Source organism: Tyto alba, unplaced genomic scaffold (genome assembly GCF_018691265.1).
Source record: "Tyto alba isolate M040663 unplaced genomic scaffold, T.alba_DEE_v4.0 Super-Scaffold_29, whole genome shotgun sequence".
NCBI lineage: Eukaryota > Metazoa > Chordata > Aves > Strigiformes > Tytonidae > Tyto > Tyto alba.
This window is the reverse complement of record NW_024881303.1, coordinates 5,023,868-5,039,525: the sequence shown is the minus strand read 5'-3', so window position 1 is coordinate 5,039,525 and position 15,658 is coordinate 5,023,868. Positions and strand designations below refer to the sequence as shown.

General features: G+C 42.2%; 1 protein-coding gene across 7 annotated transcripts in view; it reads right to left on the bottom strand.

Annotated features, from left to right (window-relative positions):
- KTN1 (kinectin 1) overlaps positions 1 to 15,658 on the bottom strand; it is a 77,822-nt gene that overhangs the window by 44,740 nt on the left and 17,424 nt on the right. For 6 of the 7 annotated variants that reach the window (XM_033009748.2, XM_033009751.2, XM_033009752.2 and 3 more), the window contains exons 2-5: positions 8,746 to 9,301; positions 7,012 to 7,149; positions 4,459 to 4,626; positions 1,985 to 2,115 (exon numbers count right to left, since the gene is read on the bottom strand). In XM_033009748.2, coding sequence (XP_032865639.2) covers positions 1,985 to 2,115; positions 4,459 to 4,626; positions 7,012 to 7,149; positions 8,746 to 9,268 — 960 coding nt within the window. In that variant the 5' untranslated portion in view covers positions 9,269 to 9,301. The remainder of the gene's footprint in view (positions 1 to 1,984; positions 2,116 to 4,458; positions 4,627 to 7,011; positions 7,150 to 8,745; positions 9,302 to 15,658) is intronic. The other variant, XM_033009753.2, reaches the window with a different exon arrangement.

Sequence of the window (15,658 nt, the reverse complement as noted above, 5' to 3'; positions counted from 1 at the left end):
CCCCGAATCATCCGTCTGCACAGCGTACATGGCATCACCAGTACCCAGTTCTGCTGCTAATGGATCCTGCAGCGCCGATCTCATTAGACAAGGAAATGCATTTTCAAACACACTGAAACCAATTAAGAGAATAAATGGGCTCTTAAGGTGCTTCCGCATTGGAAGAGAGCTGCTGTGGCAGCACTGGGGAAAAGAAAGAACAGCCATTAAAAGAAATAAAGGAAAAAGATGCAGAGATGTTGAATCATTCAATAATTGAGGTTGGAAAGGACTTCCAAAATCACCTGGTCCAACCCACACTCAAAGCAAGCAAATCCAGCAAATTTAATCTCTTGAAATATCTCACTATAAAGGGAAAAAAGGAACACTGATCTGGTCTCTCCTTCCACTTTACAGGAGCGTCTCCAGGTGACATAATTACATTTCTGTTGGCAGAGACACACGAAATTTCAGAGATACTGCAGTGAACAGAACTAAAGAAACAATACCCACAGTCCTGCCACTTGTATATTGGTCCTAAAAATGAAAGAAGGGACAAACCTAAACATCTCTGCTCAGGCTTCGCTCAAGGAAGTCTGATAACTGATGCAGCAAAGAAGCCTCAGGCCCATTAATGCATGGGCATTGTGTTTGGAAGTTCTCCTTCAGTGCTATTGTGTACGTACGCAGTACAAACCACGCTCTCAGTGTCTTGTATGGGCTACAGATGGAAAAATATTCACATTTCCAAGTACAGAAACTTACTTTCTTTGGTTGTATACAAACCCAGGAACCCATTTTGATCCTAAAGGTTTAGCTTTAACACCAAATCTTCCTGTAAAAGAAAAAACACAGCAAGCAAGCTACCTGCTGGTCCAAATAAAACAGACCATGTCATTGCAAGTGTACCACTACTAGGTTTTCAGTCAAGCACTGAAACAAAGGCCTAGAAAGAACGTGAAGTCTCTGTCCTGGGAGGTTTTCAAGACCCAGCTGGACAAATCCTTGAGCAACTTGCTCCAAATTCAATGTTGAACCCATTTTGAGCAGGTGGTAGGACTGCATGACCTCCTACAGCCCCTTCCAACCTGAATTGTGTGATATGTTACTATATTGCATTAACCGAATTGACACATAACCAGATCTGCATTTCTGTTCTGGTACCTTATCTGCAGAAAAATACAGAATTGCAAGACTTCAAGTGTGACAAACAGGATATTACGAGCACAAAGTGACAATCCTAATGAGTCATGAGAGGGGAGAGTAGATATTTGTAAGATATTGGTGGTCACCATTCTATTCTGTCTTAATACAAAAATTTAAAAAGTACTGTTGAGCACTGGCATGGGTTGGCCAGAGGGGTTGTGCAGTCTCAGTGCCTGAAGGTTTCAAGCCAGACTAGATATTTCTGAGCAGCCTGGGCTGACCTCAGAGCTGGCCCGACTACAAACCCCCTGAGGTCTCTTCCAAACTTGCATTGCCCTAGAATCCTATGAAAAAATATCCGAAGAATTCAGCAGACTAGAATGTGTGGACTTGTAAAAAAAAAAATGGAGAAACTCACGAAACACAGAATTAGCTGATTGAGTGCACAGCTACAGCAGCTTTTTCTTTATTTCTACTATAGCTTATCCTATTTACCCATTTGTGAAAGATCACTCCTAAAGCCACCAGCTAGCCTTCCCCCATGCCAACACACGCACATCAGCTGCAGCAGCAGTCCTACACTATATACCTTATTCTCCATGGTTATGTCTGCTCTTTGAGTGGTCAAAAGCCATCAGCCTGTCTAGCCAGCCCATGGGATGGCAGATGGCAGCACACAGACATCTGACAACTGCTTTCTCATGCAGAGCAAGCACAGACCAGCTGGAAAAAAAAGACTTCCGAAGACAGAATGCACAAATCACAACAGAACATCGGTATAGATAATTTGACAGCACCTCTTCCAATTTCTCCGTATTAAATAGTTTTCTCTTCCCCTTCCCCTCGCCCCATCATTCACCTTTTGCAAGACATCATGAATTGCACTGGATTTTTCCTTTAAGACCTCCACTACACAACGGGCCTCATCTTCAGTGAAGATCATATTCTTCATGGCCATTACAAAGTCTTTAAATTTTACTTCAGCATTCTCTGCAACACAGAAGGGAGGATATATTTACTTTGGACTCCATACCGAATTATTTATTTTGCCTCATAACAGCATGTGATGGGGTATCATTATGCATTATATTTAATTTCACTCTGAAATACCAAAAAGTAAAAGGTCATGAACATTCAGCAAAAACAACATATCTCCGATTTAAATCCGATAACAATCTGCCAGCTGACAGTTTTGGGAAAAAAATCCCACCACTTTGTTTGTACAGTTGGTAACATTTATAGTGTTGCTAGTAAGACGACAAAGCATAACACGGATTTTGAAGGAAAAAAATAGCATGAATGTGAAAACTTGAAGAGTCCTTCCTAGTGTATTATGACAGTAATTCAAACTGAGCTTTCAATTTAAAGGACAGCCTGGCTCCACATGTGATATGCAAATGAAAAGGTAATAAATTTAAGAACTGGCACATTTCTGCTTACAATATATGAAAAACAGAAAAATATTCCCTCAGTCTAAGTTTGTAAATTAACTGCTGCAGAAGCAGTTCAGCAGTAGGAAAATAAATCAGTGTTTAAAAAGACACAAACAAGGAAACACAATTTAACTCAGCTATACTCTATACAGGAACAAAAACAACATTTGTTCATAAAAAACAGGCTGCACATACATAGGTCATTAGGTGGCCCCCTAACTTAAGTAAATGGAAACACAAGACCAAGGCACTCAGTATTTCTGTCAAATATTCACCAGTGCACAAAAGTATGTGAAGGCACTGGAGAGGGAAAATAAGAAAGAAAAAAAAAAAAAAAAAAAAAGGAAAAGCTTAAAAGTGATGCTTGATTCAGGAAGTGTCCCAAAGCTCATGGAGATGGGTCTAGATCTCTCGCCAGAGGTGCTAAACATGCCATTGAAACCAAGCCATCCATCAAACCCAAACCTCTCCAGAGTTTGAAAGATAAATGAAGAACGAAGAAGTGCTTGTGATACTTAAGCCCCTAAGAGAAATTATCAAGTATAAAAACAAATCACTGAATAACTGTGTGCAGGGAGGTCGGGGCGGGAAGTGCTGAGAAATTCTAGCACACTCTCTCCTAGTCCTAAATGCAACTTAAGTCTTGACCACAGACTCCAGATCACATCATTGCTGCATTGACATCATCAATGCTGCTGTTATCAGGAATATGCCAAAATCCTCAGACCACAGTCTGGTTAGCCAGGAGTCAATAGCAGCTTGTCCTGAACCAGCCTAAGCCCTGTGCTCTCTGAAGAGCAGAAGACCTTGCCCTTGCATCCAAGAAGCTTACAATTAGAACAGGGAAAGATTTCTGTATTGGGAGGGCAAATTCCAGCTGACACGAGAGAATTAGGAAGGAGCTCATGTAGAAGTCACAGCTCGCAAAGGAAATGAGAAGGGACCGGTGCATGTGAGAGGCTTTGATGCTGCAGGGCAGTAATAGTCATTGAGCTAGAAGCACAGGAGGAGCCTCAGGCAAGTGGGAATCCAGACTAGATACCACAGAGAGTTGCCAGAAAACTTTCAAGGGGGCATTTTAGAAGATAAGTCTAAAAACAAAGGTTCCAAAGAGAGTAGCGAGTGACCAGACAGTGTTGGAGAGCCAGCTGTCTGCACAAACCTGAGCAGGGAACCACTGCTCAACCACTTGGCTTCTCCGCTCCGGCTGCCCACAAATTTGAAGGCCTCACGGCTCAGTAAGTTTAGCATGCTTTGAACAGTTCAGTGGCCTATTTCAAGTTTCAGGGTGGGACACAATGCTCATGAATCATTCCAGGCCTCCATGCAAGAGCATGAAGGAAGCTCCCCTGTCCCATCCAATTCCAACTGCACTAAAAAGAAATTTCAGAGTCTTCCTGGAAACTGTCAGACTATGTCCACTGGCAATTTGCTTCTTCAGGTACCTCTGAGATACACGCTAGCTTGTCAGCCCCAGCTAGCTTTGTGAACAGCCCTAGAGCTTACAGGCTGCGCTCTCAGCCTCAAGCCGACTCCCAACAGCCCATGCTGAAAGCCCTTGGTTTAGAGTCCATCACCGTTAGCAGTGCCTGAACTATCTACTGTAAAACCAGCTCACACGCATCTGTGTGGTCTGTGATCACCCGTTTGCTCCCTGCGAGGACACAAGAGCCTACGGTCAGCGTTACAAGGATTCAGATGGCACAAAGCCCTTTCAACAGTGCCAAAGACAGGGCAGAAATGAGCACAGACAAGAACAGTGTCCTGCAGTCACAAATGTTCTCCTCAAATCACTTCTTCTTAGCAAGTAAGAGAGGATTCTCCTCCTCACACACACAGCATGTAGCCCCTGTTCAGGTTTGCAAGCAGGTTATGCCAGACTGCACTACCAATTTCTTACCTTTATCCGTTTCATTCTTCAGTTTCTTGCCACCGCTCTTCTGGATCCCCTCATTCATGTTTTGTTTTGCTATTTCAACCACTTCCCGCTTTTCCAAAGTGCCAGTGTCAGAATTATCCATCAAAGGAATATAAGTAGTTGCTTGAATAAGAGGTTCATCCACCAAAACTGTAATCAAACGTCCACAGGATGAGTTGAAGCTGTGTAATTATTAATATCAACATTTTTAGAAAAGGTACATAACGTATTAGAGAGTTGGATTAAAGCATCTCTAACCTCAGTAGTTAGTTATACTCTATTTCTATTATCCTTCACAGCTTAACTCATTAAAGCTCTTCAGGTAAATTCATTAAATAAAGGTCTCTAATGCATAGTAATTGAATAGCTTCAATTAAATTTCTATTTCCAAAGCTGCCTTTTAGCATTTCAAAAAGTGGCAGAGAAGAAACTTTACATTTTGACTTTCATTTCACTTAAATGAGAAACTTGCACATAGTATCAATGAGACTGGTTTACTTCTGGCTGCATATAAAATCATTCACCATCCCTGAAGTAGGAGAAAAGTCTTTTATAAGTGGGTACCAGCATTTTCACCCAGTTTACATCACCTGTGAACTAAGCCATTTAAGCAGAATGTGTGGTAGGGACAGCAATCAAGCTTCTTTCACATGCAGACTCAACTGCACTTAATGAAGATATCTCATCTGTCAGAGCAGGCTTTAGGCATCATTAATATTCAGAGAGGTACCCAGAGGTATTGGCTGACCCCGGGTCTCCATTCACACAGAACTGTATCAACTGGTGAGGATCAGCCCATCTGCAAAGAACTTTTCAGCCCACATTGCCAAGACAAAAGCAGGGGAAGGAAGAGGAAGAGCAACAGACCAGGGACAACAGATACAGTCAGAGCTGGATTTGCTGTTTGCCCCGCTCCCGAGCTGTTGGTCCACGCTGCCTGAAGTATGCAAGACACTGTGCACAAAGCCATGCCACAGCAGCAAAGCTCACCGACCCAGCCAGCGCAGACTGAAGGGCTGATGGACAACAGATGCCACACGGCAAACCAGAGAGAGGAGGAATTGGGTGGGATGCAAGCTTTCATGCATCAGTGCAAGACAAATATGCATTCCTGGCTGCCAGAGAGCCAGTTACAAAACACTTTTGTATTCTGGATGCTGTTAAAGAGCAGAATAGGCCAGATGGACCTTTTGCATCACCTGTTGGAGTCTTTCCACTTAAACAGCCAGCAAACACCTGCAGGTACGCTGCAAGCTCAGAAGTGAGGAAAGCTCTCCTCCAGCAGAAATAGCCACGATCTAATCCAGTTACCATCCTCACCTTATTAACACCTCCTCTTCATTTTATTCCTTTCCTTTCAAAACTTATTTAATATCAGTGAGACAATTTGCAGTGTCAGTAACATCTGAAATCCCCATAGTACTGTCTTGGCTAATACAGATGCCCACTGCAGCTAATTTTTACTCTGGCATGTTGGACAGGTGGCTTTAAAATAAAAGAGCTTGCGTTCAAGTAATGCATGAGCTATTCCCAAGTAGCACTGACAGCTTAGCTTTAGTGCTGGCTGAGCTGGTACTGCACTTATTTGCCACAGATGGACAAGTTTGTGGTCCACAACATGGCCCCTCAAAAAAGGGCAATGGACACATCAAGAAAAGCACAAGAACATCTATATAAGGCAAGCACATCCTAGGTTCCCCATCAGTAAGTTTCTTCCATGGATAATTTGATAGTTTTTCAGTTGTTACAACATACAGGAACATTACTTGGAACCCCACCCAGGTCTGACCAGGGCCCACAGCTGATCTGGACACCAGTGACCTGACCAAAGTAAAGGAAACAGTGACCAACATTGTCTACTTCAGGAGCTGCCAACTTCTTCATGACTGTCCCAGTAAAGAAGAGTTTTGAGAAGCTAACAAAGTGACCTCACAGAACTTCATGGTCACGGCCTTCCCAAAAGCCACAGGAACAATGGCACTCATTGGAAAAAACAAACAAACAACAAAAAAATAAGCAGAGACACACTGAGCCAAGAGGAGACAAGAAACAGCATCTTGGCAGAGAGTGAGGGATGACAGACAGTAAAGGCCTTGACAGCAAAGATGAACAGTTTATGGTGGAGCAACAGCTAGCTAACAAAAGGACAATATGAGGGGAACGTGGTCAAAACGACTGGCTAAAAAAGCTGCAGTCCTGTTTGGGGCAGATGACTGCAGAGACATGCCTTGCTCAGAGCAACTTAAAGCCTGTTCAGTTTATACTCTAAGTCAACACATTGCTCCTCAATTCAAGCGTGGATGTTTGGATCTAAAAGAGCTCAGAAACATTCACAGCATCATCCCGTGTTCAGTGGTACCAGATGCTCATAAAATAAAACAGTATCTCAGGCTGAATAACCTTCACTATCTGGAATTCCTGCTTTTCCAAATTAAATACAAGTTTCTTTTCCAAAGGAAGATGAACTAAAGTATAGATGGCAAAAAGGTTTAGTAGTTAGATTTATTTGAACTAAGTCACAGTCTGTATTCTCACCATTATCAACTTTCTGCTTCTTTGCAGAGACTTTCTTCTTTCCCGATACATTTTCTTGCTTTATCTCTTGGTGGAGCAGCACTGGCTCTTGCTTTTTGGCAGGAGATACAACAGAATCAGTCTTAGTATCTTGATCATCTGTAACAGACAATTAAGACAATATGCTCCTCTGTATATTCTCATCATCACTTTTAAATCAGCAAGTCTGTAATAACCGAAGTCCACTCCCAGAAAAGAGAAACCCATGTATTTTAAATTAGAACACAATGTTATCCATACATATGTATACACACGCACTCACGAACACATACACTTCCCACATCAGATGAGACCCCAAAGCAATAGGAAGGTTTAGTAGAATCAAGAGCCACAGCACCTAGTGTTTTGACAGACAGGAATCTTATCTGCAAGCAGAACATATGGCAATGCAAGTAACAGTTTAACAAATCTAATCCAGGTTTTACTGCAACAGCACATGTTACCCGTATTAGTTTCTCATTTGCAGGATGTATTCTATTCCCCACCATGAACCCACCTGGGTATTTTACACACACACCCCCAATAGCTACTGGGACTGTGAGAAGCAGAAAATAAGTGTTTCACATTAGGGAACTGTTCTTTTTAAAAGTTGTTTCTATGAGAAATTTTTTATCTTTTTGGACAGCCTGTCCTATATAATATTCTTGTCAGAGCTGACACACACAACACAGGGTTATGGCGCTAGCTCCTGTAATCAAGGATAAGAGTTAGTTGTGGCTGCCCTCAGAACAGTGCCTGCAGACCACATTTTAACCATGCCACAGAGATTTTCAGAGAACACCCACAAACAAGATTTGATACTTTTTTGTTGGCAGTGGGTGGGTCTTTTTTCTCCCTTTTTTCAGAAAAAGAAAAAATCCACCACATCAAGCAGCAATGTCGTTCTTTTTCCTTACTCCCTGTAGCAAAACTATTATGCCTGCATCTCAAAAGGGCGATTTGCAAATACCTCACTTCTCACTTATTTCTGAAACTGGGTATTTTTATTATCTTTTGACTTCCATTCAGTCAGAACACACTGAGACATATCGACTCCTGCTGAGGATATGGTCAAGACAGTCACAGACAATTCTGACTACAGTTTTTGTTCTGTTCTAGGGTGGATGTTTCAGTTATAACAGCTGGACCAGTTTTCTTCTAGCATCAGTTCCATTCAATGATAGAGGTGTAGCAGGTGGGAAGCAGCTCTAAGTGCTTCTTCCCATGAATCAGCCACCAAACACTTCTTTGTACATTAAGCCTGCACTTAAACAGTGATTTATTTTGCACAGTTTGCTATGACATTAATCTAGGTGTCCTTCCTTATCAGAGCAACTACTCTTAGGACTGCACTTTTTCATAGCTTGACATCAGAATGCACACAGCAAACATCTGATGACTTCTTTCAGGTAATCAAAATTTTCACAGCCTGAGAGCAAAGTAGTTTAACCACAGAGCAAAGCAGAGATACAAGCTATGGTTTTACTCAACAATCTTTAGTAGAAGAAAGCAAGGATGGGAGGAGGAAAACCAGAGCATTGCTGCCAGATGAAAAACAGGGTGAAAAAAAGCAATAGCTCATAAAAAGGAATAGGTTAGAAGTGAGCTTTGCCCCACAGAGATCAGGCAGAACAGTTGAGAGACACTCTGTGGCCTTGCAAAAAGCAGAACACAGTTTTGGCGTTCTGTGCAAGAAGCATATGCAACATCAGATACCCATTCCATTTTTCTGCTTCTTCTGCCCAGGCTTCTTCTTAGATGCTGTTGATTCAGATGGTGGAGTGGGCTGTTTTGTAACAGGGACTGGATCTACTTTCTTGCCTGAAGACTTGGATCCTTCTGACTCCTTAGTTACATGATCATCTTGAACAGCCTTATGCTTCTTCTCCTTCTTCTTCCGTTCTCTAACGCCGGTAGATGCTTCAGTCACACTCACGGGCACAGGAGCGATGGGCTCTTCATCTGTACTCAGGGCATCAGAGAGCTTAAAGTCCCGAGGCGTACTTTCAGAGTCAGACTCATGGATGTTCCCATTCTGAGCTTCTTTCTTCTTGTTCTTCTTCTTCTCAGTTTTCTTTTTATCAGTCTTGGTAGGTGGAAACTTTAGGTCCCTTTTCTGTTTTGCAAGGACTTCATCATATAAAGTTTCTTTCATGAAAAGCCAGAAGAAGAGGAAGATGACTGTAATAACCACAGAAGGAATGAGGATGATGAAGTAGGTAGACTCGTAAAACTCCATTGTGCTTTTTCTTAGCTGTATTTAAAAAAAAACCTATAGGCAAAAAAGAAAAAAAAAAATCATGTTTTTAACAGGTTTTCCTCAATATTATTTCTCCCACCAATTGCAATAATAAAAGAAACTTTGTCACTGTTTTAGAGAAGCGTTAAAAGACCTTTTAATAAAATTACCAAACTATATCAGTCATGGAACAACTTCCAGAATCATTTACCATTTGCTTCAACATTGTTAGCCTGGATAGGAAGGAACTGCAAGACTGCTGATCTTGGAAGAGAGCAATTCTCTTTCCTTACATTTCTTCATCTTCCTCATTCTCCCTTCCCAAGTGAACTTCATAAAGCATTTTCATAAATACATGAGACAGCACTTTCAGAGGCTGTTAATTAAGGACCAGTACATGCAGAGAAACACTTTTTTTTTTTTTTCCATAAATCAAACATAACAAATTAAGATTTTTATCTTGGCAAGCGGGAGTTAAATTTCAACTTCCTTTTGTTCCCAGATTTATGACAGCTTCAGAAGTAGGAGGGGAAGAAGGAAGAGTGCCCTAAATTTTAGTCAACCATAAAGAATCAGGTATTTTCAAAACTGCTTTTTGAAGTCTAAAACTCAGCTTTAAACTCATGAAAATTCCACACATTTATAGGAAAACAGGAAGATCTGTTACTTATTTTGTGCATGTAACAGTGTACAACTTCCAGGGCACTAACAGACCAGATGACTCCAGGATAATTTGCTGAAAACACTATTTATGCTCAGAGCATTTTATTTTTTTTAAAGCAGGAACCAGAGAGTTAAAAAATAAAGAGTCAGGAGGAAGCTAAAAATCTCATTTTGAGGCCAAGACATGACCAATTTTCTCATTTCACAACTGATCGCTATAAACAGACCTAGATTTTTGCAGGAAGAATTTAAATCCTCCCCAGACTGTTTGTTCCGGGGGAGGGGGAGCACAAACCATTGAAAAACACAATCAAAACTGATTAAGCAAGTGCAATTCCTGATTCACAAACTCAGTTTAAAAACCACCATGGGAAGCATGTGTTTCAACTACATTCTCCTCTACACAAGAAAAGACAACTCAACTATCCCTTGGGAGACCCATTCTCTTGGGAATCAAAGGCAAGGGATCTAGCCCAGGTTGTGTCTCCTGTAATCTTTGTCACCTTCTTTGCAACCACTGCCCAACTGCAGCATCCCCCCAGCACAGTCATCACATGCAAACGTCCCCAACAACAGTTGGGGAAACTTGTACTGTTAGTGACTCCACAGAGCTATACACCAGCCCACCCGCCCGCTTCTCCTCAACTAACCCGGGGATGAGTGCTTCACACAGGCTTAGACACAAGGGAGATGACCCCCAAAATGGTAGGGAGAACTGCCCCACACCTTAAAGCAATATTGCTTGGAGTATTTCCACTGCTGCTTAGAAAAAGAAAATACATGTGCCTACTGAGGGCACAGGGAATAAAGTCCATGTAGCAGCTGTGTGGTACAGGGGGAAGACAGGCTCTCCTTGCTTCTGGGCAGAGGATTATCCTTTAAATACCTGACACTATTACATTTAAGGTTGTTTTGGAAGCTGCTATCATAAACTGGTTTGCCATCCTGCCACACTGGCAAGAGTCTGTTTTGGAGCCTGGCTCTAGCTCAAGGGAAGAGTTGTTATATGTAATAATTTCTGGACAGAGAAGAGTTACTGTAATAATGTATTTGTACAGTGCATTGAGTAGCACAGAGAGCAAGGAGGAAACTTTAATTTGGATATTAAGTTATCCAAATAAAAGGCTAACATTTCAATACACTAATTATTTATCAATTGTCTTAATGTTAAGCCTCCTCCCAGTTTTTATTTATTTTCTGCATGTGCACAGCTCTCCAAAACAGCTTGGGTCTAGAATTACATCAGCACAGAAAGTTTCAGAAGGGCTAAGAGGGATGGGAGGAAAGTTTGTCTTTTAGGGAGAAAAAGCACAGATGCTCAAAACTAAGCTCAAGCTTTCAAAATGATTAGTTACAACTACTTGATAAAACCAGCTTCCTGCACTAAGTGATCTAATATTTGTCATCTCTTGAAGGAAGCAGATCTTGAAAATTGGCCTCAGCCAAAGTCAATATTGAATGCTTACAGGAGAAGCTAATCCCCAAAGTAAATATGTAATTAAGCAGATTTTTCACAAGTTGATCATCATAATACATTACTGCAACAATTACAGTACCTAACCACAAAGAGCCCAGAACAGCCCACCTCTGCCTTGCCAATACCCAAGCACGCAGAGGGCTGCAAGTTCATCCAATTGCTTCAGCCAAGCCAGGACTATCACACCCTGAAGCAATCCCTACACATTTCCCAGCACCCGACACCAGATGCTCAGGTCAAATCACACACTCAGCAAAACACAAGTTGTAAAGGTTTGAGACATCAAGTGTCAGGAGGCATGATGGTCACCAAGGCAGGACCAAACATTAGCAGAAAATGATCGCTGCTTTGAGACCAGAGAGGTTAGACACATTTAAAAGCTTCATTTGCTTCAAGAGGAGCCATAAATACATAATTATAACAGCTAGTCCGAGCAGGGAATATGTACTAGACTAGACAAGGTCTGATCTCAGAGCTGGCCGAGCAATGTGAACTCTGCTGAGCCTCTGTCCATCACCCTGCTCTCATTGTTTGCACCTTATGCTGGATCCAGAGCACAGCACTGCAGTGAGGAGTCAGAGCCTCAACGGACTCGGTAATTGCTGCTCCTGTCCTCCTCTCGCTCGTCAGGGCTAAGCAGAGCATCGGCCAAATGAACACTTCTACCCCAAACACTGTGATCAGAGGCATGCAGATTTAATGTCTGAAGTCCAGCAGGGAATTTCACATACACAAATCCAGCCTTCCAAACGGAAGTAGGGTTCAAAAAAAAAAAAAAAAAAAAAACACACCAAAACCAAGTAACAGCCTCAGACAGTAGCTAGAATTGATTCAGCACACCCAGGAACAGCAAACGAGCTCTGCTCCGAAGGTAATACACTAATTTCCCATCTCAGTCCAGCATGCGCAAGAGCATTTAAAAATCACTTCCAGAAGGATACCATTGCTACTGACTTGCATGCAGAATGACAAGATCCTTCACCATCCACCCCTTGTCAAGACATCTTTATGAAGAGGCATCCTTGCCATGGGGTAAATAGGCAGTGTTTTGGTCCACACAGTTTCCAGCTGTCCTCCAACAATCTACAATTACTAAAAAAGTTTCTCCATTCCCATTTATACTTATGTATTACATTGACAAGCCAACTAGGAAAAAACTGAAGCAATCTATAGGGAAAAAATTCCTATGCCATACAAAAAGAAACAGGCCAGAGAAGCTCCTTCTAGTAAAACAGAAAAAAAAACAACGCTACATTAAGACACCTTCACATACCAGCCTAACTGTTCCTCAGGATTTAGTTTTACCATTCCTTTTAGCTATGGAACATGAGACACCCTCACAAAAACGTTATTTCTCCCACCTTGAAGTCCTGCAAGGGAACTTTTAGCACTCAGAGCCCTCCCTCAGACAACCTTCCAGGGCAGCTGCATCAACTCTCTACCCACTCAAAGCTGCAATCCCCAGGCAAGGCACACCTGGTAGAAATTGCACACACACACACCCCCTTGCTACCTCCAAGGAGAGGCACAGCAACCTTAGCTATGCTTAAATTTCAAAGTATTTGGTTAAATGCTCATCACTTTTCATCTGTACTGGATATTTAGTCTGACATTTATCAGGCACATTTCTTACAGTCCGGCTGCCCAGCACTCGTGCCAGGCTCTCCACTTGCAGACACGCTCCCGTCTCATTCGTAAATTCAAGAACTCACAACATCCCCTTAGTCATTCAGAAAAAGGGGAACAAACTACATCTGTCCTAGCCCACGCACAGACTCTGATACTGTTCCCATCCTGCATTTAACAAAAGAATTGCACTTTTGTTCCGCTAAACAGAGCCCATGCCACAGAAAATAACTATTTTTGAGCTCCAGAGCAGTATTATTGCTTGCACCTGACTTCTGCTAGTTAACACTGCCCTGGATTTTGTAACATAACCTTCACTTTTTGCATTTAAATCTCAAGTTTCACCCTGCACTGATACCACATTTCACAGGATATTCATTCAGTTTAGGTCCAGGGGATTAGCTTACTTGAGGAGACAGAAATAAATTATTGCTCCATCTGGTTAATGAGTCACTCATAGTTTAGCCCCAGCACGTTAGAAGCACAGCTTCTATAAATGCCTGGGTCCCAAAATGTACATAATCTCCAGGGATTTGTGCCTCTGAAAAACTAACATTAAAAGGGGGGAAAATACGGGTACCTAAGATGATTTTTTTTTTTAAATACTAAGTAGTTTAAGAGATAGCACATATGATTTAGCTAAGCCAACAGCTTCTTTAGTTGGAGTATTTTCCCTGGGATCTTCTCAAGCTGGCAAGCAGACTAAAAGGAAGCCCTCACATTCAGCAGTCCCTAGGAACATGGCAAGAAGTCTCAGATGAGTACCTGTGTTCAATAAATCCCTCAAACAGATAACAGTATCTTTTCCTTAATTTACACAGTTAGCAACACACTCCGTATCAGCCAGCTGCAAAGGGGATCCTCCTGAGAACAGCTTCACTCCCAAACTCAACTTCTCCCAGAGCTCTTCAGCAGAGGATGCTCAGCAACTTGAGCTAGACAAGTCAACTAAACCCAGATCTGCCACAGCTAAAATATAAAATTAAACAAGCTGTTTAGCCACTCCATGCCTAATCCTCATCCATACAGTGGGAGCAACGAGCTATGATTTTGTTCATGAGCATTAACTAACTAAAGCACTGTGGGGCTCACACTCTATGAAAGAGGGCTGCCAGAAAAACCTAAAGGCAGCTCATTTGGCATCAGCATTGCTGCAGTAGAAGAAAACACTGCAGAATTAGAATTTAGGTTGGCTTGGTTTAGGTTTTTTAAGCAGCCCTATACGTCACTGAAAAAAACTTGTTCTTCATGCCCAAAGACAAGACACAAAAGACAGCAGAGCTGCCTCACACCGCCCAGTGAACACCAGCAAGGACCAGCTACACTTAAGCACTGGTTTTAAGACAAGAAAATAAGATATTACATATGAATCTTACCTGCCACCTATGCAAGGAAAAAAGGCACAGCTTCCAGTAAGATCGCACATAATCTTCTCACATGTCACTTTTAAAATTGTACAACTTAGAGGCATGCATGAAGCACCCACCACCTAGAAGAGCTGAAGGTCTAAACGGCCCTGCCAGTTTCGACCCCGATTGCAAAATTTAACCTACTTTTTTTATATTCTTTTTAAACTCTACTTTTATAGTTCTATTTCCACGCTCTCTTAACAGAAGTCCTCCCAGAACTAAGACTGGAGGGCAAGCATAATAAACAGCAGTTCAAGCTACAACTTTCTTTCATTTAAATACTTGACCTGACAGCATGATTTGTGCAGCAACAGAAACAAGCTGTAGACTCTCAAAATTACAGAGTGAGCAGCTCACATATTAAAGTTACTCTTCCCTGGGAAGGAAACCTGTTCAAGTGAAGTTCAACAGTGCTTGACACCCCCTACAAACTCCTAACAGCAAGAGGAGAATTCGACTTGTCAATACATCTTGCTCTTCACTTGATTATGCTGATACAATTAAGCCATTTGCAGAGCACAGTCTCAGCGCTTTCAAATACCCTCTAGGTAAATATTTTCCATTCCAAACATGCCACTGTTTGTACCATCTGTTGGGCTCTGTCTGCTCTCAGTTGCTTGATGTTAGTTAACACAGACACACTATTTATTAAATTCCAGAAGAGCAGCTTTGCTTCAACAAAAGCCTTTACTTCCAGGGTTTTTGTTTTTTTGTTTTTTGGTTGTTTTGTTTTGTTTTTAATACAGCTTTAGAGCCAACACCTGACAAAATGCAGCAGCCGTGCCGAGGGCAAGCCAGGCACAATACAGCTACATGACATTGCCACCATGATCTGGCGGGTGACCTCGCTCTTGTCCAAGCAGAAGCAGCGGCGAGCACCCCGGTACCTCCCGTAAGGGTTTGCCAGGAGTGTGCCGGAGGTTTCTACCACAGCTCGGCCGTCAGGGCAAGTTCACACAAGATAAGGCAGAGTAGGGATTCACCGTGCAGCAGCTGACGCCCTGAAACCACCTGGGCTGTGGGATAAAGCGCAGCGTTGGAATTAGCATCGGTGAAAGTGGAATGAGCAACCTCGCATTTATCCAGGGAGAAAAGCATGCACACCCGTTGTTAGCACGGAGTGAGGAACGGGCTGGCAAACCATGTTCTGCCCTCCTGCCCAGCAGCTTATCCAAATATCCTGGAACTGCACAGACCCTGTCACACCAGCAAACC